The 25639-nt window shown below is 41.0% G+C and overlaps 2 protein-coding genes across 2 annotated transcripts; both read right to left on the bottom strand.

Moving 5' to 3' along the window:
- Positions 1 to 548: 548 nt before the first annotated feature.
- On the bottom strand, positions 549 to 1478 carry LOC115464559 (olfactory receptor 6N2-like). The gene has a single exon (XM_030194925.1). It carries the CDS (start codon positions 1476 to 1478, stop codon positions 549 to 551), a length of 930 nt encoding a protein of 309 aa, XP_030050785.1.
- A 12343-nt stretch (positions 1479 to 13821) lies between these two features.
- On the bottom strand, positions 13822 to 14780 carry LOC115464558 (olfactory receptor 6N1-like). The gene has a single exon (XM_030194924.1). The coding sequence runs from the start codon at positions 14749 to 14751 to the stop codon at positions 13822 to 13824; it is 930 nt and encodes a 309-aa protein (XP_030050784.1). The 5' UTR covers positions 14752 to 14780.
- Between the last annotated feature and the right edge of the window lie 10859 nt (positions 14781 to 25639).

Below are 25639 nucleotides of genomic sequence, written 5' to 3'. Positions count from 1 at the left end.
TGCTACCTGATTACTTTTGGTGCCTAACAGGGCCTAAGTTATTAAGCTTATTTTCCAGAGATTTGGAATCAGGCCAATGGTGAGCGAACCTATCCTTGTCCTCAGTTTATGCTACGCCATCAGGGCCGGCGTTAGGGCTGAGCAAACAGAGCCCTGGACCACCATGTCAATGGGGGCCCCAATCCTGCCTGAAGTTGAAAGAGGGACAATCTGCAAGAAAGCTTTGGGGGCCCCCTCCCTAGACTCCATCATGTCTAGCACCGGCCTGAACGCCATCCCACTAATGAATAACTAGAGAGATTTTTTTCTGCACCTAGGTTGAGAAAATCTTTACTCCAGATAGAGTAGACAGCTGCTCTTTACAGAATAACTAGGAGACAGATTATCTATATACAATTACTATACAATTAATGTACACCACATATATCCTGTTGAATTGGACTTTGCGTTATATCATTGTATTAAACATAAACATACTGCTTAGATCTATAGTTTAACTGGTACCACCTAAATGAATTTAGTGAGATGAAAAATGTACAGGCCAAGACCTACTGTCTTCCTGTCACCATCTTCCACATAGCATCTCTTATCTCCTTGTTTCTCAGACTGTATATTATTGGGTTTAGCAAGGGTGTTATAACAGCATAGATCACCGAGAGCATCCTATCATAGGCCAAAGAGTACGTTTTGGTCAGCCGGATGTACATGAAGCCCGGCGTGCCGATGAACATCGCCACCACAATGAGGTGAGTGGCACAGGTGGAGAAGGCCTTTTTCCGTCCTTCTGCAGACTGGATCTTCAACACAGCCTGGATGATTTTGATATAAGAGAGCAGGATGAGGAGAAGAGGTACCGACAGCACACAGATGTTCAACGTAAAATCAACAAGTAAGCTTAAGGAGGTATCACCACAAGCTAAGCTCAGCAGGGGCGGCAAATCACAGAAAATATGATCAATGACATTGGAGCCACAGAAAGGCAAACGAGAAACCAGAATGATTTCCGGCAAGGGGTAGAGAAATCCACAAAGCCAAGAGCCTGCAACCAGCAACATGCCAACTTTTGATGTCATGACAGTTGGGTAATACAAGGGAGTGCAGATGGCCAAGTAGCGGTCATAAGCCATTGATGTGAGCAGGAAGACTTCGGTGATCCCCATGGCATGAAAACAATAAATCTGCAAGATGCAACCCCTGAAAGAAATGCTTTTCCTCGCATCTAGTAAATTGGAAAGCATTTTGGGGATAGTGACTGCTGTATAGCAGAGTTCCAGGCAGGACAGAACGCTGATGAAAAAGTACATGGGAGCATGGAGACGCTGATGGAGCCGGATCGCCAAGAAGATAAGCACATTCCCAGTAATGATGAGGAGGTACGTGAGAAGGAGGAACACAAAGAGCAAGGACTGGATGCCTTCGATGCCCGGGAATCCTGCAATAATGAATTCTGTCACTGTACTCTGGTTGCTGGCTTTCATATCTCTCCTGGAAGGACAAAGTTGAACAGTTACAAAGTTTGGCACATGCAAGACAGACAGTACTGAGGTTCTAACTCAAGTACACCAACATGGGAGCTAGTGCTGGATGCAGTTGAACTGAATCAGAAGCCTCTTTAAGAGTCAAACCAATAGTCTTTGTAGGTAGTATGCAACAATACTCAGGCAGCTGAGTTTCACATTAATTGTGAGTTTTGTACATTCAGCACTGATGGTGGTTTTATCAGCACTACTAATTGAACTCAAACCCTGCCTAGCAGGGAACTATGTCTTTAACAAACTACTCTGTGCCCAATAAGTACATAAGTATTGCCATACTGGGACACACCGAAGGTCCATCAAGCCCAGCATCCTGTTTCAAACAGTGGCCAATCCAGGTTCACAAGTACCCAGCAAGATCCCAAAACAGTACAATACATTTTATGCTGCTTATCCCAGGGATTACAGTCATACCTGGGAGCATGTAAAGATAAATTATATCAGTCCAGCTCCTATGTCTCCTACATGAAATAAGTGTAATTTATGGCAGTTGTAAAACCTGAATGTAAGAGAGGTATACAGACACGTAAGCCATTTCCGGGACCACAATTGTTTGCAATTGCCTCCGGCATTTGAAAATATAAAGTGTGAAGATCACTTGAGTGCTAAGCTGTGAAGAGGTGTGAGTTATAAACGAAGAGTGATATTCAACAAAAAGTTTTTTAAAAAAACTATTAAGTAAATCAGACAAGAGAAAAGATCACTAGTCACAATTACACATATCACGGATGGTTGGAGGGTGTCGATGATTATAAATTGTCACACCACACAGGCTCACCCGAAGGGTGTTAAAAGCAGTAGCCTAAGTAGTTGAAGTGACTGAATGAGACTTCTCCATTCCATCCAATACGGATTAGCACCGTGTTCTTTATATTCTACCACTAGTGAATGTTGCAAGTATTATCGGTACATTGGTAGATTATAGCCATATATAATTTTGACAGTTATCCTAAAAATAAGCAGTGGATTTTCCCTAAGTCCATTTTAATAATGGTCTATGGACTTTTCCTTTAGGAAGCCATCTAAACCTTTTTTAAAACTCTTGTAAGCTAACCACTTTTACTACATTCTTTGGCAATCAATTCAAGAGTTAAATTACACAATGAGTGAAGAAATATTTTCTCCGATTCATTTTAAATCTACTACTTTGTAGCTTCATTGAGTGCCCCCTAGTACTAATATTTTTGGAAAGAGTAAACAAGTGATTCACATCTACCCCTTCCACTCCACTCATTGTTTTATAGACCTCTATCATATCTCCCTGCAACCATCTTTTCTCCAAGCTTAAGAGACCTAGCTGCTTTAGCCTTTCCTCATAGGGAAGTTGTCCCATCACACAGTTGAAATTCCAGTGACAATTAACGTGCTTGTTAGTAAATGAAGAAAAAGCCCTCAGAAACCGTGGGTAAAATACCCAGGGTTTAGTGTGTGGTCATATAAACTTTTATGACACGCACCACGATTCGATCATTGGGCTAAAAAACTTCATTCTATAGTGAGCTTACAATTTTATGGCTTTTTACTATATTATTAATATTTTTAAATTTTTTTCTAATACATTCTTATTCTTTCCCACATTGAAATAGTCATTTCAAATATTCAATCACTGAGGCATAGAATATTATGCTACTTAGCTTTTTAGTTTTAGATTCGGGCACTCTCATTTGTCTGTTCACGCCGCTTAGCTTTGGAATCAGGCACTCTTCATTGTCCGTTCTACGGGAACCCGTTTCGCCTAGAAACGTGGCTTCTTCAGGAACGGAGTGCTTTAGAGGTATTCAAAGAAGCACAGACATGATTCAAAAATAAAAAGTGGGTTTCAACAGAGGCGGATTTAGGGTGGGAAAAAGTTAGGAACTGAGTACTAATTTTCAGCACAAGGCTCATAAATTAGGCAAATGAATAGCAGGACTAAATTTATAAGCATATCAGTCAATATTCAGCCCATGATAGCGTTTTTGTAATCCTTGGCCTCCACAGGCTAATTTAAACCTGAATATTCAACATCTGGCTACTGACGCTGAAGTTATCCACTAAATATCTGCCCCGAATCCGGTCAGCTAAATAGCGACCCCATAACTTTTAAGCTTCTAAATTAAGATGAATTTTCAGCCAAAAACGTACAAGTCAATATTCAGCCATTGCTGGCTAAATTAGATTTTCAGTGCCAGATCCTCTGAATATCTGGGTGTTGGCAGTGCCTAGAAGTTACCCTGGCATGGTTAATATTAATTTCTGTACCCACACAGTTAACTGGGCTTTTTATGCAGTCATACATGCTGGGTTAGCTGCTTGAGCCCTGGTACAGAGTATTACCAGTGTCCATTTACTACTACTACTATAAATCACTTCTATAACGCTACCAGTTGTATGCAGCGCTTTACAATTGAACATGAAGAAGATAGTCCCTGCTCAAAAGAGCTTACAATCTAAATCAGGACAAACAGACAGGACCAAAAAGGATAAGGGAAGGACAGACAGAAGGACACATAAGGATAAGATAAAAGTTACAAGTCAGGAGTCGAAAGCAGCATCAAAAGCTGTACAAACAAAACAAACTTACACACACACATATGGAATGGAAATAATTCCAAGGTGATAATTTATAAGCAAGCACCTATATTGCATCTTTTCTATAAAGGACAGTAGGTACCTCCTTCCCTTAGTAAAATATTAGCATAGTCGAGAATTTATACTAGGAAAACTGGAACTACAGGTCCATGTATGCCCTGGGGTAATGCCCTGGCTCAGCCTGTCCTGAGAAAATGAAGCCCTGCTCGTCAACACACTTCTTCGTTTTTTAATTCTGCCTCTTGGTCCATTGTAAAGAATCAGGGAGGGTCCTTTTCAAAGGGTTCTCCTTGGGAAAATGGGGGTTTACCTGGGGAGAAAAACATTTTTGAAAATCTCTCTCTCTTTCTCAAGCCCATCGTCCACTTTCTCTGCATATATCTACGCCTCACTTAAGTCAACGAGCTGGCCACAGATAGCAGTATCTAACTAGGCAATGCTGGGGTGTTCCAAAGGCAGAGTGTGGGTGGACCCAGCACTTCATTGGTTAGCGGCGATATTCAGTCTGTTAACTGGTGAAGTAAGCACATCATGTTAGGTTGTCCTAACTTTAGCCGCCAAGCTAACCAAGCACTGGTCTCTGCATAGTGCCTGGTTAACTTCAGGATGACGCGATGACATGAATATTCACTGCCAGATCCCAGACATGGTCCGGCATCAAATATCCAGGCTCAGCTCCGACCGCAGGAGTCAGCCCAGCTAAATCCCACGGTCTGAATATCGGGACCACACAATTTAGTCTCCGAATAACTAACCGAGCAGGTAGGACCACATCAATAGCAGTCCTAACCTTATCCGATTATCTGTCTGGATGCTGGCACTGCATATTGGTAAGACATGGAAAACTAGTTCAGCCCACGGCAGTCATGGGCCATTGCTCAAAACGTAACACCAGCACTGGAAGTGATTAGCACCGGAAGACCAACAAGCGCAGCAAAGGTTAGCGCAATCGTAGTCAAACGGGTGTTAATGAGGTCATTTCCTATTGCCTTCCAATGCTGAGAGAACAACGCAGGCCGCCCTTACCGCTGAAAACCTAACTAGCTCAGAGCAGACATTAGGGAGTTTGAAGAGAGGATTTCTCATGATTCCTTATTTTAAATCTGTCAGTTTTTTAATTAATTTGGAAGCAGAAGGAAGCCCGTGCAAGCCCCTTAGCACTGGTAGTGAGAGACGAATGTGTGGGAGTCACAGCAAACAGGGCAGTGATTGGCGCCTGTTTCCTGCACTTAAATGTAATCCTTCCAAGTTTAAAAAAATGAAAACCTTAATAAATAAATAAATAAATAAAATATTTAAGGGCACAGAAAACAGGCAATAATGTGCTTCATTTCGGGTTTGCCTGGCACATGCGCACAAGAGCTGAGCTTACATAACATAGTACGATACTAAATTGACGGCAGATAAAGACCTGAACGGTCCATCCAGTCTGCCCATCAAGATAAACTCATTACTTAAGGGATGATGTGATACTTCATTTGTCTTACCTGATCTTGATTTGTCTTTGCCATTTTCCTGGCATAGACCGTAGAAGTGTGCCCGATACGGTTCTTGTTCTAAAACTTCTGAAGTTGTCATCGAAGCCCCTGAAAAGCTCCACTCCAGCCCATCCAAATCTATTCAGCCACAATCAGGGCACAGACCGTAGAAGTCTGCCCAGTTGTGGCTTTGCCTCCTAATTATCGGTGTTGCCACCTAATCTCCGCTAAGCTTCTTTGGATCCATTCCTTCTAAACAGGATTCCTTACCGTGAAACTCTTCTGTACATGCACCAAGAACGCTCCCCCTTGCTTTCACTTTCACAGCATGCATATAATTTGAATAGCATTTCCTTTGAGCATGGGTGAGCAAGTTTTCTGCGCTGTTTCGGTGGCATGGGTTCTGCGCTGTTGGCTTTACTGTGGGAGTTCCCAGCATCGGCCCAAGAGTGTTTAAAGAAATGCTGACTCCCATTGACTGAATATTGACCCAATACCACCCCCAATCTTGTCCTATCTTAGAAGGTTTTATTTTTATTTTCTTTTATTTAGTCTTAATATTTTAATAATGTTTATATATAATTTGACTTGGTGTGTATAGGCAATTTGGACCTTGAAATTTTTGTAGTGGCATCTTGGGTGCTAGAGCAAAATATAAATATGAAATTAAATTAAATTTAGGCAAGAAATCAAGAATTTGGTCTGTGTTCTGTGTTGAATTTTTTTTATAAATGGTGTTGCCTCTGATTATGTATTGTTTCTTGAATCACTGCTATTTGTTCCTTTATGATGTGCTTTATGCTTGAGTTTCTCTTACCCCTTTTACAAAGCCGCGCAGCAATGTCAACGCAACCCATTCAAAGTGAATGGGCTGTGTCGGCATAACCGCACCAGCAGCCTCTAGAGTGGCTTTGCAAAGGGGGGGAACATCCTATATAATAATTGCACTTCCAACGTTCCATCGCTGTTTGGCTGCCTGGGTTCGTAACATCTCATGATGTCAGCCAGCCTCCAGCGTTCCATTCCCCCTCTCTGCCCCGCCCTCCCGTCAAAACATAATGAGGGTGGAACAGTGAGAGGGAAGGGAACGCTGGAGGCGAGCTGACATCAGGATGTTACCAACAGAAGGGAAGCCAGCCAGGCCAGCCGGAAAACGATGAGGTACAAAGGAAGAGAGAATTGCGGCGCATTGAAAGGAGGGCAGGGCAGAGCAGAGCAGAATCGATGGACATGGATGGGAGGAGAGGACAGGAGAGAAGAGAATCGCAGGACATGAATGGGAGGGCAGGGAAGAGGAGAATCGCTGGACATGGAGGGGAGGGCAGGGGAGAGACAAAAAATCACTTACAAGAGAGCCTTCCTAGGGCCCGTTTCATTGTTGAGGAAATGGGCTGGGTTCCACTAGTTTGGTAATAAATAGAAATAAAAGAAAATACAGAAGAGAAAACAAGATGATACGGTTTTTGATTAGCATTCAAAAGTATCCCTTAATGTTTGCTAATATTCCATATCCCTGATTTGTTCCTCCACATCAAGGTTTCCTGTTGTTCCTTTCACCTGTTTTTTTGGGTGAGTTCATGACTAAAGTAGTGAAGTTGCCACTTTAATTCATGTGAAGATATAGAGAAAAGATCAACAAACAATATTTTGTTAGGTTCAAAGAACAGCGATCAAAATAATAAAGGGGCTGGAACTCCTCTCGTATGAGGAAAGGCTAAAGAGGTTAGGGCTCTTCAGCTTGGAAAAGAGATGGCTGAGGGGAGATATGATTGAGGTCTACAAAATCCGGAGTGGTGTAGAACGAGTAGAAGTAAATTGATTTTTTACTCATTCCAAAAATACAAAGGCTAGGGGACAGTCAAGGAAGTTACATGGAAATACTTTTAAAACAAATAGGAGGAAATAATTTTTCACTCAATGAATAGTTAAGCTCTGGAACTCTTTGTCGGAGGATGTGGTAACAGCAGTTAGCGCATCTGGGTTTAAAAAAAGGTTTGTACAAGTTCCTGGAGGAGAAGTCCATAGTCTGCTATTAAGACAGACACGGGGAAGCTACTGCTTGCCCTGGGATTTGTAGTATGGAGTATTGCCACGATTTGGGTTTTTGCCAGGTACTTTTAACCTGGATTGACCACTGTTGGAAACGGGACACTGGGCTAGAATAACCATCGGTCTGACCCAGTGTGACTTCTCTTATGTTCTTATGGACTTTCTCAATAACTTTCTGACTAACTGTGAAGAGCTGTGTGCACTTCATCAGGGTAATCTTTTTTTTCTCATCAGGTCAAGAAAATATTCCAAACATTTCTAATTTGCAATAGTAGAAATGCATGTCAGTCTGCAGGTCTGCTCATTGTTTTCCTTTAAGCATTGCTCCTGATGGTTTCAAAACACATTTTCCTGGTTCACTTGCAACTCCCAAAAAGAAAAAACAACTAGGACACAAAAATCAACAAACGTCAAATTGAGCAAGGTGCTTAGTTGGCACTTATCAACATTTTTCAGTTACCCTTTGATGTCTCCTTGAAGTTTTGAGCAAATAAATATTTATTATCCAATTTTGTGGTCCTATTTGTTCTTTTTATTCACTAAAATTAGCATTTAACAAGTTTTGATAGTTCACTAAAACTTGCAGATCAGTTGTTTACGCTTTCGATAACTACAAAGACAAGGGGACACTCCATGAAGTTAGTAAGTAGCACTTTTAAAAACAAATTGGAGGAAATATTTTTGGCTCAACACAGAACAAAGCTCTGGAATTCATTGCCAGAGAATGTGGTCAAAACAGGGAAAAAACGGTTTGGGCAAGTTTCTGGAGGAAAAGTCCATATACCTTTAGTAAAGTAGACTCCCTGAGGATCACCAGCATGGAGACTGTCTATATTTAGGGATCTTACCAAGTACTTGGCTTGACTACTGTTGGAAACAGGATATTGGTCTTGATGGACCTCTGGTGTGACCCAGTAGGGCAACTCATTTATGTCATGATTTAATCTTCATGCTATGACCAAGAGATATAACCTGCAAAAGTGCATGACTTGGTACTTATTACAGCTGAAATATAAGTGAAAAGAACACATGTAGATTTAACTCAGAATAATCCAACAACTTTAGACAGATGTAAGACATAAAACATAACTTACTAACCTTGGAAGAACTAGTTTCGGACAATGTGTGATGACCTTGACGTCAGCAATACAATGGTGGCAGAACAAATATATTTTGGAACTACATTGGCTGGTTCATAAGGTAATGTCACACATCCTCGCATACCCAGAGCGGAAAACCTTTACACTTTCAAGTGATTAAGTCCTGGTTTGTATCTCTTAGTGAGCTGCAAGAACCTCATGTACTGAGTCAGGATGCTGCTGATTAGTCAGAGGATTATATAAAATTTTGTCTGCTTCCAGTGAGAGATTTAGATCCCCAAAGAAACACACAGAGGGACTCAAACTTATCTACAGTTTCAAAGTCTGGCCCATTATCTCTTTCATTTAACTTTTGTATACTCCAAAAATTTAAGCCCATTCTATAAAAATGTATGGTTACTTTAGAGAATACGCTTAGGCATATTTTTTTACCGCATGGATTTTTCAGGCACTCTATATAGAATCTGACCAAAAACGTGGACCACGTCAGGTTTCATGTTAAATAAACTTGCTGTTTGGACTGCATATCTGGAACGGGTTTCTTTTGCATCATCATTGGTGCAGATCTGAAGTGCATCTCAAGTACTGTCTTGTGTCTGAAAAAGCCTGCACTCTTAATGATATTTGGCCAGATTCTAGAAAAGGTGTGCAAATTTCCACGTGCAAAATCGTGCGCTATCCTGAGAGGTGTGTGCAACTAACTTGGGTAATGAGCCAATTAGCAGTAATAATTGGGCGCTAACAATTATTGGCTTTGAATGGCAACATTTTTTTATTTGCGCACACGTCTTGCTAAGCGCTATTCTGTAAAGATTCACGCACAAATCTTATAGCGTGCAACTCAAAAGGCGGTGTGGACATGGGTGGTCAGGGATATTCACTAAAAATGCATGCAGTATTTCTGAATACTGGAGATCTATGCCTAACTTACGTGCAAGGATTTGCACCAGATTTTGGTTTGTATAAATCCTCGTGCCCCAAGTTGGGTGCAGATTCCTGTGCTAGTCTATAAAGGGCGCTGATCCCCAAACACCCATTAAAGAATACTATTCAGTGCCGATTGTTTTCAGCACTGAATTTTGATCGCCGACTGAATTCAGTCCATTGCTCCCATGACGATATAACGGAAAAAAACTCTAATAAAGTTAACATTCCTAGAAATGTTACAGGAAGCAACACAAATATTTTCTGGGAGCACACCCTAGGGGAAATGGGGGGGGGGGGCTAGTGATGTAGCAACAGCTACTGCTTATAGATCCTTACTATTTCCAACGGGGACCTTTTACTAAACGGTTCCCTAATGGCAATCCAGAACTACCGCTGGCCCATCGCGGTCACGCATACGGCATTTCCGGTGCTGCCAGAATTGTTCAAAAATTATCACTGCAGGGGTTTACTGCTAGGTTAGCATGGGAGACCTTACTGCCACCTCAGTGGGTGGCAGGAATTGGTCCCCCCATAATGGCCGTGTAGCAAGTGCGAACTTACCACACGGCCATTTCTTTTTTCCACCTTTTTACCCACTGTGGTAAAAGGGGACTCTGCGCACAGCAAAAGCTCACACTTCCACTAGCGTAGGGCCCCTTTTACCACAGCTTAGTAAAAGGGTCCCTATGGGTTTCATCTTTGCCTTCTGTGGAACTAGCAAGTTATATTGTAGCCACACAGGTTGCCAACTTGATGGTGTGATTCCAACGGTTAGTGTATCTGGGTTCTAAAAAGGTTTTGACAAATTCCTGGAGGAAAAGTCCATAGTCTGCTATTGAGACAGGGAAGCAACCACTTGCCCTGGGATTTGTAGCATGGAATGTTGCTACTCTTTAGGGTTCCAGAATCTTGCTACTCTTTGGGGTTCTGGAATGTTGCTACTCTTTATTCTTCATGGAATCTTGCTATTCTTTTGGTTCTGGAATGTTGCTACTCTTTGAGATTCTTCATGGAATGAATTTATTTATTTATTTATTGCATTTGTATCCCACATTTTCCCACCTCTTTGCAGGCTCAATGTGGCTTACAATACATGATTAGTGGAAATATGTTAGAAAATCTTGTTCAACATGATAATGATGAAGCATGATAGTAGTGTTACAAGCAGATATAATAAAATAGTACAGGATATATGTGGAGAAGTTGTGTGTATTCATATTGGTTGATCCTTGTGGTATGCCTTGTCAAAGAGATGGGTCTTCAGGAGTTTGCGGAAGCTCATACGTTCGTGGATCGCCTTTAGGTTGCACGGCAATGCGTTCCATAACTGTGTGCTCACGTATGTATAGTTTGACGCGTGCATTAGTTTGTATTTTAGACCTTTGCTATTTGTTATGATTCCGGAATCTTGTTACTTTTTTTGGTTCTGGATTGTTGCTACTCTTTGAGATTCTTCATGGAGTTTTGCTATTTGTTATGATTTCAGAATCTTGTTACTCTTTGGGGTTCTGGAACGTTGCCACAATTTGGGTTTCTGCCAGGTACTTGTGACCTGGCTTGGCCACTGTTTGGAAAACAGGATACTGAGCTAGATAGACCATTGGTCTGACCCAGTATGGCTACTCTTATGTTCTTAATGTTCAATCTGAGTGACAATTATTTGTTTCATAGTAATATCATTCTACTTGGCTCTTTGTGTTGTAATACCACACCTTCATAGAATCTAAAAAATTAGCACCATTCAAAAAGTCCAAACAAAAATGTCCACAACTTTATTGATAAGATAACCTGATGTGGCTATGTTTTGCCAAAGCAGGCTGCATCAGGTATCGGTGTCTGTTCTACAAACAAATACAATATAATCAATAACAACCATACAAAGAGAAGGTCTACAAACATTTCCATAATTATGTTAGATATAAAAGCATTATATGAATAAACAAACATTTCACATACCACAATCTGTTGGAAATTATCTCAATTACAATTACCACACTTTTGTTCCTGTCATGCAGATGCAATTATTAACAATAAACCGAGTCCAGTATCTTATACAATAAAAATGTTTTTCTGTTTGAATTTTCATAGGACCATAATGAACACAAGGTAACTACTGTATGTGTATCACCTTGAGTAAATTTCATGGGAGGTCCAGTTAAACGATTGCAAAACATATTCAAAAGCAACATGGCCACCAAGGTGGACGACCCAAACAAAACCACTATGGTAGTCACAAGTGTTGTAGAAATCAGTAGGGCTGCTGATGGATTTTCCAACAGACACTCATACACCATGAAGGTCACAGATAATATTTATTTGATGAGTGGCTAAGATCCGAGATGGGTTCATGTTTCAGCATAAAAGCCTGCCTCAGTGGTCTGCTAAATGTATAAAAATAGCAATTGATTCTTCTGTTGCTGCAGAATAGATCCAGCACTGACAATATAGTGAAAGGAATCTCTGAAAGAACTCCGCTCATGGGGACTAAACGCTAATGCATGTAAGCCTTAGCCTCGTTCTGGAGAGTGTGGAGATACGTACAAAGTAAATATGAAAACAAACATCATCTGATCTTTGAGTTGGGCAGACTGGATGGACCGTACAGGTCTCTATCTGCCGTCATTTACTATGTTACTATATTTCTATGAGGCTAAGGTTTACATACATTAGCATTAAGTCCACATGCTCGGAGTTCTTTACCTTTCCCGTGCTAGTGTTGAAAGAGCAACAAAGAGATTCCTTTTCCTGTATTTTTAGTGTTAGATTTTTATTCTGCAACAATAGAAGAATCAATTGCTATTTTCATACATTAAGCAGACCCCTGAGGCAGGCTTTTATGCCAGAACACAGTCCCACATTGGGTCTTAGCCACTCACCAAATAAATTTTTTTTCTTTGACCTTCATGGTGTAGAGTGTCTGTTGGAAGAACCATCGACAACCCTACTGATTTCTACTACACTTGTGACTACTGTAGTGGTTTTGTGTTGATATCCTCCCCCCCCTAGTGTGAAGAGTTCTAGTCTCTGGTAACCAAAGCTGATATTGTGATGTCATAATGCCTCATTCCACCAATAAGAGCCGTCCTCATCAGTGATGTCACAGTGGCTTGATTGTCCTATACTTGGCTCACCTTATTACATATACTACTACTACTACTTAACATTTCTAGAGCGCTACTAGGGTTACGCAGCGCTGTACAAATTAACAATTAAGGACGGTCCCTGCTCGGAAGAGCTTCCAATCTAAAGGACGAAATGTCAAGTTGGGGTAGATAAGTTTTCCTGAGAAGAGGTGTAGTGATTAGGTGCCGAAGGCGACATTGAAGAGGTGGGCTTTGAGCATTGATTTGAAGATGGGTAGGGAGGGGGCACGGCGTATGGGCTCAGGGAGTTTGTTCCAGGCATGGGGTGAGGCGAGACATATAGCAGTGATTTCAATTTTAAAGAGACATTTCTTTTTTCTTTAACTAAGGGGGGGAAGTTATTAATGTGGACCATCATTAAGCACAAAATGGAACCCATGCTAAGTTAATAGTAAAATAACATGTCTTAATGATAGTCCCCATTGATAACTGCACCCCTTAGTGTAACTTATAGAATAGTATAGCTTACATATATATCGCTGGTATTCAGGCCTGAGCAACTTCTAGGTACATATTTCACCTGTGATCTTAGTATTATATAAAATAAAGTAGATGCCTAATTTTCGTTATGGAACAGGTGCTCCATTATGAAATTATCCCCTAAATACAGTAAGGGACTCTTGCCTATCCTGACTGAATACTTCTTTATCCTGTAACTAATAGGTTAACTAACAACTAATCCCTCCCTGGATGGGAAAATGTGTTGCTTGTAGATCCCTTCCCATGTTTGAGTACATATTATTCCACAATGTCCCCAGATTTTTCTTTATCAGATAAACTCCTCAAATGTCTTTTGTTGACTTGTAGAATATCAAATAAACATGAAACGTGAAACAAAATCTTTAGTCCGAACTGACTAGAAGGTTTTTTCCCTTACTGTGTAATTAGGAGACAGGTCACCTTTCTGGACAGCACACAAACACAGTTTAAATAGACCCTTCAATCAGATGTTCAGTTGGAGCACTTAGCCAAATAAAAACAGTGATAAGGGGAATTTTTAGGCCAGGATCTGGCAGGACTAATATCTTCCTGCCATCACCTTCCATATTGCCTCTCTTATTTCCTTGTTTCTCAGACTATATATTACTGGGTTCAGCAGGGGCGTTAAGATGGAATAAACGACTGAGAACAGCCTATCGTAAGTCAAAGAGTATGTTTTGGTCAGTCGAACATACATGAAGCTCGCTGTGCCTAAATACATTGCCACAACAATGAGGTGAGAACCACAGGTAGAGAAGGCTTTTTTCCGTCCTTCTGAAGACTGGATCTTTAACACAGTCCGGATAATCATAATATATGAAAGAATTATGAGCAGAAAGGGTCCCAATAGTATAAAGGCATTAAACACAAAATCAACTAAAACGCTCAAGGATGTGTCTGTACAGACTAAACTCAAGAGGGGTGGCAAGTCACAGAAAATGTGATTGATCACATTGGGACCACAGAAAGGCAAACGAGAAATAAGAATTATCTCAGGCAAGGGGTACAGGAACCCACAGAGCCAACAGCTTGCAGCTAACTTACAACCAAGTTTTGACGTCATTAGGGTTGGGTAATGCAAGGGAGTGCAGATCGCCAAGTAGCGATCATAAGCCATTGAAGTCAACAATAAGATCTCTGTTATCCCCAAGGCATGAAAGAAATAGGTCTGCAAGAAACAACCTCGGAAAGAAATGAGTCTCGTTGCATCCAGTAGATTGTAAAGCATTTTGGGGATAGTGACTGCCGTGTATCCGAGTTCCAGAAAGGACAGGACACCAATGAAAAAGTACATGGGGGCATGGAGACGAGGCTGACTCCAGATGACTGTTACAATAGTGATATTTCCGGTGATGATGAGGAGGTATGTCAGAAGCAGAAGCATGAAGAGCAGAGCCCGGATGTTCTCAATGCCTGGAAATCCGGCGATAATGAATTGGGTCACGATACTCTGGTTACCGGCTCTCATTTCACCTCTGGATGGATCTGGAATGAGAAGAGTGAGTCAAATGATCAGAGATTGGTTCTAGCCAGACCAATTCTTGCCCATCAAGAATTTACAAGACACTTGGCAATCTATTTTGTCACCCCTTATACTTTGTACTACTTACCAATGTACTCTAGGGTAGAACCGTCCCTAAAGAGATTTAAGAAGGCAATTAAAACTTGGTTGACCAAGCAAGCCTATAGGGTTTCTAACGGGTGACACATTTGTAGATTGTGAGATACTGTTACGTTTTGTGAAGAGTACGAGGACATGGAGGGGGTAATTGCTAATTAGAGAGAAGGGCTCCTTTGGAGTGGCCGGAGTCCTCCCGCAGGGGTGGGTGCCGTAGATTCCGGTCTCCAAAGATCCAGCATGCTAGAGAAAGCAGCTGGTCATCTTCCCCAGATGCAATGGGGAAAGCCAGAGACTACAATTCCCAGCAGCCCCTGAGAGAGATACAAAGTAGAGCCAGGGACTACAATTCCCAGCAGCCCCTGGGGGAGACACAGGGTAGAGCAGGTAAGAGTGGTTCACACTACCAGTCCCAGAAGACTAAGAGGAAGGAGGAGGCTCTGAGCAAGTACAATCAGGGGAATGAAGAGCAGCTGGGAGGGAGGAGTGTAGAAGAACCCATGAATTGGCAATCAGGAGGTGGTGGAGGGAGAGAGAGAGAGGAGAGCCTGGAAGAGGAGCCCATGGATATATCTGCTCTTGCTAAAGCTAAAGGTAGAGAATTAAGAGAGCAGATGGCAGCCTGGTTCTCTGGCTTATTGCAGGGGGGGAAAGGTGGCTGCATCAGAGGAGGGATTAAGGAATGAATGTTTCAACCTGGGTCGTGTGGGTGGTTGTCAGGAGTTGGTGCTGACAGTGAAAGGGTGGGACCCTTATATTCCCCTAACCTGTTAGTAGGGGGGGAGGGGAAGAGAAGGTTGAAGCGGAAGAGAGAATATTAGGGTTTGTGCTGTGATAAAGGTGAACTGTTTGAATTGGGGGTTTGCAACAGGACTTTCTCCCTCTTCAGGTAATCAATAGAAATCAAACAAAATTAAAACATGGAAAAGAAAATAAGATGATACCTTTTTTATTGGACATAACTTAATACATTTCTTGATTAGCTTTCGAAGGTTGCCCTTCTTCATCAGATCAGAAATAAGCAAATGTGTTAGCTGACAGTGTATATAACAGTCCCTCATAGATGGTCTAGCAGGGTGGGTAGGAGATGTGCATGGGGACTTCACCTCTCCCTCTTCAGGAAAACTGCAGAAGCGAAAGAGAAGGGGAGAGGCGGGAGAGGCGGGAGAGCCTCACTACTCCACTCCCCTTTCGAGGGGGGAAGGGGTTGGGAAATGGAGGGATTGTTTCAGAACAAGTTGGAGGCTGAGGCGTGGTGGAATCTGGGAAATATTGAGGGACCATGTCCGCCTGGGAGCTGTAGTCCCAAGTCGTGGGGCAGCTAAGGGGGATAACCCTCCAGACTGTAAATGCTAAGAGGCTGAGCGAGATTACCCTGGCTGTGGATTACAATAAAGCTCGTCCCGTGGGCTGGTAGATTACAAAGGACCTTGTGGAATTCCGAGCCACTAAACTCTGGTGGGGGAGGGGTAAAAGAAAAAACTTTGAAACTGTGAAAGAGCAGAGATTGAGCCGGGAGGGGCACAGGCTGTGGTGACCTTAGCACGCTGCCCCGTGGCCGTGTGGTTTACAGTTTGTGCATATGTTTCTTGATCTATTTTACTTTGTATGAGTGATATTATTTTAGTTTTCATTCCTATCCACCCTGCAGTTCCTTTCTATTATTTTTATTTGATTTGTAAACTGTAAGTAAAGGTGGTATAGTACATGCAAATAAACTATAAACTGTAATACACACATCTCCTTTGCAGAAAGAAGAAACAAAGAAAGATTTAATGAAAGACAGCCACAACACTGCTATGAAAGAGGAGTTGCTAATTCTAAGGATTCGATTCTGCCAAATGTTGATTAGAACATACCAGCTATGAGTACATTTAGAAGAAGAGAGATTCCAAATTCTTTGGCAACTGGGATGGGTTGATACTGGACCCAGTGCTTATGAATGGAGAGACTGTTTATGATGTTGTAATGGGTGATCATGTGGGATCCAGTCATTATCGGATGCTGTGGTTCAGTATTAGAGTACAGGCATGTTGTTTACTTACTTCCACAAAATTGCTAAGCCACCATTCCATTGAGAAGTCCATACCAACTTACAAATCACAAATTCAAGTTATCCCATCCCCTGTTCAAACTGAGCACATAAGAAAATCCAAAGGTCTACAGAATTCCAATGACAGGCTTTGAGGGCATAATTCTATAACATGGCATCTAGATGTAGATGCCTAGAGGTTGCCCGATAGAATCCTACTCTATAAAGGAAAATAGTAACATAGTAGATGACAGCAAATAAAGACCTGTCCAGTCTGTCCAGTCTGTCCAGTCTGCCCAACAAGATAAACTCATAGCATAAGATATGATGTGATACTACATATGTATACCTGATCTTGATTTCTCCTTGCCATTTTCAGGGCACAGATCATAGATGTCTGCCCATAATAGCCTTATTCTCCAACTACTGAAGCTGCCATTGATGCCCGCTCCAGCCCATCCAAATCTCTCCAGCCATGATCAGGGCACAGGCCTTAGAAGTTTGCCGAGCACTGGCTTTGCTTCTCTGTTGTTGCCAATGTCATCTATTCACTGTTAAGATTGTTTGGTTCCATGCCTTCCATATAGGATTCCTTTGTGTTTATCCCACATATTTTTGAATTCTGTTATTGTTTTCATATCCATCACCTCCCGCGGGAGGGCATTCCAAGCATCTACCACCCTCTCTGTGAAAAAAAACTTCCTGATGTTATTCCTGAGTCAGGCCCCCCTGCAATCTAAATTCATGTCCTCTAGTCTTACTACCTTCCCTCCTCTTGAACCATTACTATTCTTTCCTCTATACTGTGCTTCACATTTCAGTTTCTCTTAAAAGCTTGCCAGTTCTCTGTATCACTGACTCCTTCACCTCAAGGTTTCATGGTGTTCCTTTTGTCCATTTTCTAGGAGACTTCATAACTAAAGTAGCGAGGTTGCCACCTTAGCTCATGTGGAGATAGAGAGAAAAGATCAACAAGCAAGTTAATCCATGTGGAGATAGAGAAAAAGGTCAACAAAGTTGTAGGCGATAGTTTTTTTATTGGACTTTCTCAATAAACTTGTGACTAGCATTAAAGGTTAGAAAAACATTGCAAACCTTTCTAATGATTCAATGATTGCTTACCTAACAAATGTCTAATCTACATGATGTCTGGAAAAAAAAAGGGAGCCCTTACATATTTTCAAACTACTATGCAATTGTTTTAAACATTTTGCATGAACTTTGAAAATACATTAGTATAATGGGGGGAGCGGGGTTCTTAGCTAATTTATAATTTGTGTTAAAATCCCCTGACTTTCAAAAGCATTTAACTGGCCAGGATCGGCACCTGGACAGTTAAATTCCCCATAACCGGCTATCCAGCATTACTCAGCGGGAGGATAGCCGGTTATCTCCCCCTGAATATAACAGGTTAACTGCTAGCTGATAGCTGATTATATCAGCCAATATAACCGGCTATCCACTGATTTACAGCCCCACTTTAACTACTGTATTTGGCTGCGTGAATACGTGGGATTCCTTTGGCCAATTAGAAGATAACCTGCTCAGTCTGAGTATCAACATAGCCGGTTAACTACTAACCAGCCAAAAATAAACCACATAATCAATGCCGGTCACCAGAAACAGTCCAGCATTGAATATCCAGGTTTAGCGGTGACCGCCAGAGTTAACCAGGCTAAATCCCGTGGTCTGAATATCGGCCCCAAAGTGTCCTCCTTCAACCTTGACACATTCATTTAGTCTTCGACACCACGGAGTTGTTGGCTCAATGAGTTCTAGGGTTTCAAAATTAAGAGTTCAACTGTCTTGCGAGCTCAACACACTCCTGCTGAAAAATAAAATATTCGGAAATGTCTCGAATTTCAGGCAGAAATTTATGCTGCATTAGAACGTTTTGGGGGTCACATTTTTCCAGACACCATCCCCCGAATTCTATAAAAATCTCTAAAAAGTTTGTGCTCATATTTGGGCATGTGCCCAATTTGCATGTGCAATTTAACTGAATAATGAGCCAATTAGCATCAATAATTGAAATTTTAACCAGCAATTACTGGTGCTTATTGGATTTAATTAAAATTTACGCACATACATTTAGGCACAGTATCCGCACATACATTTTATGTTCAGGGCCAAAAAGGGGGTGTGGCCATGGGAGGTCATGGGCAGATTGGGGACGTTCCTTTAATTTATGTGGAACCTCTTATTCTATAAGAGGTTCCATGCCTAATTTAGACATGGGGATTCACCCCAAGGTTTTATTGGTGTAAATGTTCATGCCTAAATGTAGTTTGTGGTTCCCAGTTCTAAGCAGTATTCTATAAATGGCGTCTAACTTTAAGCACCGTTTATAGAACAGTGCTAAGCACTATTTTTTCTACACCGATTTTTTAGGTGCCATTTATAAAATTTAGTCCCATGTATTTTAGGGGGACCCTTTACCCTGTGATAAAAAGGGCTGTACGTTAGTGGAGGAGGCCATTTTTGTCACACACTGAGGCCCTTTTTACCGCAACGAGTAAAAAAAGGCTGAAAATAATTATGAGAGAGCAACACCAAATTAGACACCATGAAGTTCAAAAGAGTCTTTATTCAAACAAATCCCGACGTGGCCACGTTTAGCCAAATAGGCTGCATCAGGGGTAAACATAAATGACTAGCAAAAAAATACAAACAAATAAAACATATGTATTATACAGAATAAATCACGTTCATAAAAAGTGAATATACATATAAAATCTTTTAATAATAGACAAACGAGTAAAACTTAATTAAAATCAACATATATATGTATGACACATAAAAAGGATAAAAAGTATCAAAACCAGGAAGAATAAAAAGTCGTATAATCAGATAAAACAAAAGCAACATACCTAATCAGGGACACACAAGATTTACCCTGGGTGTGAAACTGAGCATCCAAGATGACCTAAAGGAAATGCATAAAGACATTAACTCAGAGCTCCTTGTGCTTTTAGAAGAGAAAGCAACAAGTTATACAGCTCCAGAAAAGTGCTAGAATCAGGTGAAACAAAGGAAAAAAAAAGTTTTAACTTACTTCAGCAGCTTACTATCCACAGAGGGCAGAGCAACAGCTTCAGTCTGTGCAGACAAATGATGCTTTTATAAGTAAAGATATTTTAATTTGAAGGACCTTTTGGCATTAGCTGATTTCTACCATGAGCTAAAAATGCTACTGCACCTTCACATTTAATTTGGAGTAAGATGTGTAAGATATAGAACACCCACTTTGGAAGAACCAATTTCGGACAATATAGGTTGACCTTGGATTCGGTAATACAATGTAGACAGAATGAATACATTTTAGAAGTACCCTGGCTGATTCATAAGGTAACGTCACACATCCTCACTTACCCAAACCATGAAGCTTTTGCACTTACTCTAGATTTTGAGGTGATTAAGTCCCAGAAGGCACGTGCACCTTGTGTACCTAGGCTGGAAGCTGCTGATGTGCAAAAAGATTAAACACACACACATATATAACTCTTTGTCTGCTTCCAATTAGAGATTTAGATCCCCAAAGAGCCCCACAGAGGGACTCGAACTGAACTGCAATTTCAAAGTTTAGCTCATCTCTTTCATTTAACTTTTGTATTCTCCGGATTGTTTAGAAGAACTCAACATCGAAGAATCATTTCAGGGCTGGAAGAAGCAAAGGAGAGGCAAGACTTACACAAGATTGAGTGAAGCAATACAATCCTGGCACCTCTTATACTGGGAGTTGGTATATCAAAACCTAATAAATCATAAACCATTCTCTAGATCGTAACATCAGGTGACCTGAAGAATCTATAAAGTCTCGTTTCAGGCAAGATGGCACTAAATCATCTGCCTTCCCACGTTCTCTGAGCTTTGTCTTAATTGTAGTCATGAAGGGTTAGATTCTATATATAGCATCTAAAAAATCAGTGCCAAAAAAAAACATGCTTAGCGTTATTCTATAAACCTTGCCTAATGTTAGATATGGTTTATAGAATATTCATAGTGGCCATTGCACAACTAAAATTTAGGCGCAGGCATTTATGCCAACTAAAACCTGCTGTGAATGCCCACGTCTTATTTAGGTGTGGACCAGGCAAATTCTGTAAGAATGCACGTAAATTTTCAGGCGCTCATGACTCGCCCATGCCCCTTTTTGAGATCCACAGGGTCAAATTACGTGCGTCACTTTATAGAATACGCTTAGCAAGTTATGCATGTAAATCCTAATTAGTCCCAATTAGTACCGATAATTACTTGTTAACATCCAATTATCAGCACTGATTGGCTTCTTAACCAATTAAGTTCCACATGCAAATCAGTTACACTTGCTGATTTAGTCATCATTTATAGAATCTGAGGAAACTGAGTAAGTCTATAAACTGGTATTATCATTTATGTATCAATTACATAGTAACGTGTAACATAGTAACATAGTAGATGACGACAGAAAAAGACCTGCACGGTCCATCCAGTCTGCCCAACAAGATAAACTCATATGAGCTACTTTTTGTGTATACCTTACCTTGATTTGTATCTGTCATTTTCAGGGCACAGACCGTATAAGTCTGCCCAGCACTATCTCTGCCTCCCAACCACCGGCTCTGGCACAGACCGTATAAGTCTGCCCAGCAATTTCCTTGCCTCCCAACCACCAGCCCCGCCTCCCACCACCGGCTCTGCCACCTAATCTCAGCTAAGCTTCTGAGGATCCATTCCCTCGGAAGAGGATTCCTTTATGTTCCGAGGGAATGTCTATTAGATTGTAAGCTCTTTGAGCAGGGACTGTCTTTCTTCTATGTTTGTGCAGCACTGCGTATGCCTTGTAGCGCTATAGAAATGCTAAATAGTAGTAGTAGTAATGGGTAACTCTTTAGAATAATGACATGTACATGCAAATGTCTGCACATCCGTGCATATATGTCATAATTCTGCTACCTGCTATTCTATAGATATGCTGTATACAATGAGGTACAAATTTATAAATTCAGCATATATTTCTTTGACTTAATTAAAGCATTCCAAAACTAAAACTATACACATACACATACCATAACTCCAAAAAGTGAATTTTAAGGGTGCTCAGTTCACACTTCAGTCACTTAACCAAAAGACTGGTTAAGTCAAGAGCAGCAATCAAGAAGAACCTGTACGTCAAATCATCCAATCAAGCAAGAGTGCTTAAAAGACACTTTATTTGCTGCTTGGACAAGTGTCTTTTAAGCACTACCTCCAGCATTGGATTGTCCTTTGATCAGCCTCTACTCTTGTGTGGTCGGTTGAGTCGAGAACCATCATTGCACCAGTTGCATTCTCATATAAACGCACAGATGGAAACTCCACCAGCACCACAACTGGTGTCACTTATACCTAGACTTTGGTTTCCCTGAAGAAACAACATATATGGAATCAATAATACGATCAATGACAGTGATATTAGTATGTCTCTGTTGGTAAAGAATATTTGTCAAGTCTCAAATGGGTCCAAAATTATAAAAAATGTTGCTACCCTGTTAGACTCTTTGAAATCCATGTATTATTCCCACAAAGAGTACCAATAAACCATGATCAAGTATGGTACTTATCTTTTAAGTTGGTGTATGTCACCACTATATTAAAGATCGCAGGTTCGTCGCAGATTGGAAAAGTCTCTCCTCAGTCCAGACAAAATATATACAAAATTTAATTATAGATCAAATGTGTAGTCCCAATAATTCTCTTATAGCATGTCCTCACAACTATTCTGTAGATATGCATATACCTTATGTAGCCTGGATCTGACAGATGAGTATACACTTAGGAAGAGTCTAGTCAGGGTGTGACATGCAATAGAGAGGTCAAAGTACACAGCACAAACAGTCCAGAAAGAGGCACAAAGGACTGTCAAGAATGGAACCAGTACACTTTATTAATGACCCGACATGGGCCGTGTTTCGGCGTAAACCAACGCCTGCCTCAGGGGTCAATCAGCCAAGCAATGCTAAATCCTAGAGTTGTTGCTCACAATGTAGTGGTTCAGGACAATGAAAATCCATTCTGAAAACAAATAGAAATCCCAGTGTGGAGCAGAATGCCAAGAAACCACACCAAAAAACTCACTCTCACCCATGCAACTTATAAAATGCTATAATTTATATGCATAGCATTGGCATTTAGGCATGAACACTTAATCCAACTCTATGGCTGGCAAAAGGGATAGGGATTGGGATTTGATAAACTGTCTTTCTGTGGTAGGGCTCATGTCTAAATTGTTGTATAGACACATGCTTGACTGGTTATGCTCGTATTCAATAAAGAAAAGCAGGCACCTTACTGTATATGTTCTTTTATTTATTGGGATTTATTAACTGCTTTTATAAAGAGATTCACTCAAGGTGGTGTACAGCAGGTGCTCCTTGGCATAAAACGTAACAATTTTGTTAACACCACAACAAAAGTAAAATGGCCAAATCTAATTATAACGGCAAATTGAATCCTAGTAATAGGTCTATTATAACACAGAATCAGAAATATACGCATTTAACAGCACTGTAAAACAATCATATAACAGAAATATGATAAATGTCAGTAGAACATGAATGATACCATAATAGGCATCATGAAAGAACATTTATATAGCACAAGATATGATACGATGTCAACATAATACAAATGAAACACTTAATAGGCAATGCATTAGGATATTGAAATAACATAGATATGATGCTAACGCTGTTTGTACAATTCAATGAAACATCTTAATAGGTAGCCGATGGGGCAAGTGTAGTCAAGATAAATAGACAGGGCAAGATGAGTAGTACAGAGTAATCGGGATAAATAGATGGGTGGTTAAACTGGAGGTAAATTATATGTACAGTTGAATAAGATATGAAGAACTGGTCTAAGTTACAGGGTGTGCAACAAGGTAGTCCAGTTACAGAGTGAATGGATAGTTAGTCATTACCCGGCCGATATTTAAAACTATTTAACCAGACAGGAACTGCTCCTGGCTGGTTAAAAAGCCTAAAGCCGGTTAGTGCCAATATTCGTTAGCTGACTGGCTAAGTTTAGCGGCCAGATAGACCCACGTAAATAGCAGGTCTGTCTTTGGCCGCTAGAACTTAGGTAGTCAACCGATGAATATCGGCTGAACCAGCTATGTCAACAAAAAAAACCTGGAAATTCAATGCCGGTCAACAGATATGGCTCCAACATTGAATTTCCGGGTTTGCCACCAACTGTGGGAGTTAGCTGGGCTCCCTCTCGCAGTTGCAATATCTGCTCCTACATGTACTAAAGGCTTGTGAGAAGAGCCAGGTTTTCAACCGCTTCCTGAAGTAGAGGTAGTCTTAAGTTTAGCGCTGGGGCTACTCCTGAGAAGGCTTTCTGGCAAATGTCACATGGTGAAATTTCTTTTGACAGTGCTACAGAGAGTGGTGCTCCTTGAGAGGACCTTAGAGACCTCAAAGGCATGTAGAGGGTCAACTTATTCTTTAGGTCCTCTGACCCATTTATTTATTTATTTGGATTTTGCTCACACCTTTTTCAGTAGTAGCTCAAGGTGAGTTACATCCAGGTACACTGGGTATTTCCCTGTCCCTAGAAGGCTCACAATCTAATTTTGTACCTAAGGCAATAAAGGGTTATGTGACTTGCCCAAGATCACAAGGAGCAGCAGTGAGATTTGAACCAGCCACCTCTGGATGTCAAGACTGGTGCTCTAACCACTAGAGTACTCTTCCACTCCATGTAGACCAGAAGGGTTTTTACAAAAGTATAGATCAACTGCTACAAAATTTTGCAGGCAGTCTTATCATCTTGGGTGGGGATTTCAACCTAACGATAGACCCCAAAGTTGGATACCATAGGGCAAGCAGGGGGTTATGGGCAGCCAGAGCCCAGTTAAAACTACTACTGCAACACTGTGACCTCCATGATGCCTTGAAGTACCTGTACCCAACATGTACGGATTTCACATACTTCTCCAAGGTGCATGTGTCTTACTCAAAAATAGACATATAGCTGGTGTAGTCATAAATAGACATGTAGTCAAAATAGACATTTAGTCTGAGGACCCACAACTAATGGGTCATGGACTTCATAAACCATCTCTCTACAGTACTAATGAACTGAGAGGGCCCTAAACCCTCCCTCTGTGTTTGAATATCTATTGTTTTTTAACCACACAAAACCCTTAGTTTTCTCCTATTGATTTGCAGTATATCAAATAAACATAGAAACATGAAATTAAAAATCCCTCCCCCGATATTCAGCCAGCGGCAGACATCGTTTTTTGTCCACCGCCAGTACTAAAACCGGAAGTTCAATGCCAGGCCCTGCCTAGGTTTTGGCATTGGATTTCCATTTTTTTTAAAGCCAGCTGTTGCATGACTAGTTAAGTTAATATCCAGACTTAACCGGCCATGGGTTAGCGGATAAAGATAAGACAGCTATTTATGCAGTCTTACTTATTCGCTAAACCTGGCTGGTTATGCCTGACTATCAGGATGTAACTGGATTCTACCCCTGGAACAACCCTGACATAGCCAGCTTAAAGTTCGGCCCTAACCGATCACTTTCAGCCTTACTAACCATGAACAAGCTAGTTAACTAGTCAGCAGCCATTCCCAGCCGACGAACTCACTTTGCATATCATGTGATAAATCTTTACTACAAACTGAATAGAATGCTCTTCTCCTTTCTAGTATAATTAGGAGACAGCTCACCTTT

This window comes from Microcaecilia unicolor, chromosome 3 (assembly GCF_901765095.1).
Source record: "Microcaecilia unicolor chromosome 3, aMicUni1.1, whole genome shotgun sequence".
Taxonomy (NCBI): domain Eukaryota; kingdom Metazoa; phylum Chordata; class Amphibia; order Gymnophiona; family Siphonopidae; genus Microcaecilia; species Microcaecilia unicolor.
Note: the sequence above shows the minus strand (reverse complement) of the source record. Positions and strands in the feature narration are given on the sequence as shown.

What these genes read in the sequence shown, in the direction of transcription:
- LOC115464559 (XM_030194925.1), bottom strand. Translation starts at nt 1,478, where the DNA reads ATGAAAGCCAGCAACCAGAGTACAGTGACAGAATTCATTATTGCAGGA.
- LOC115464558 (XM_030194924.1), bottom strand. Translation starts at nt 14,751, where the DNA reads ATGAGAGCCGGTAACCAGAGTATCGTGACCCAATTCATTATCGCCGGA.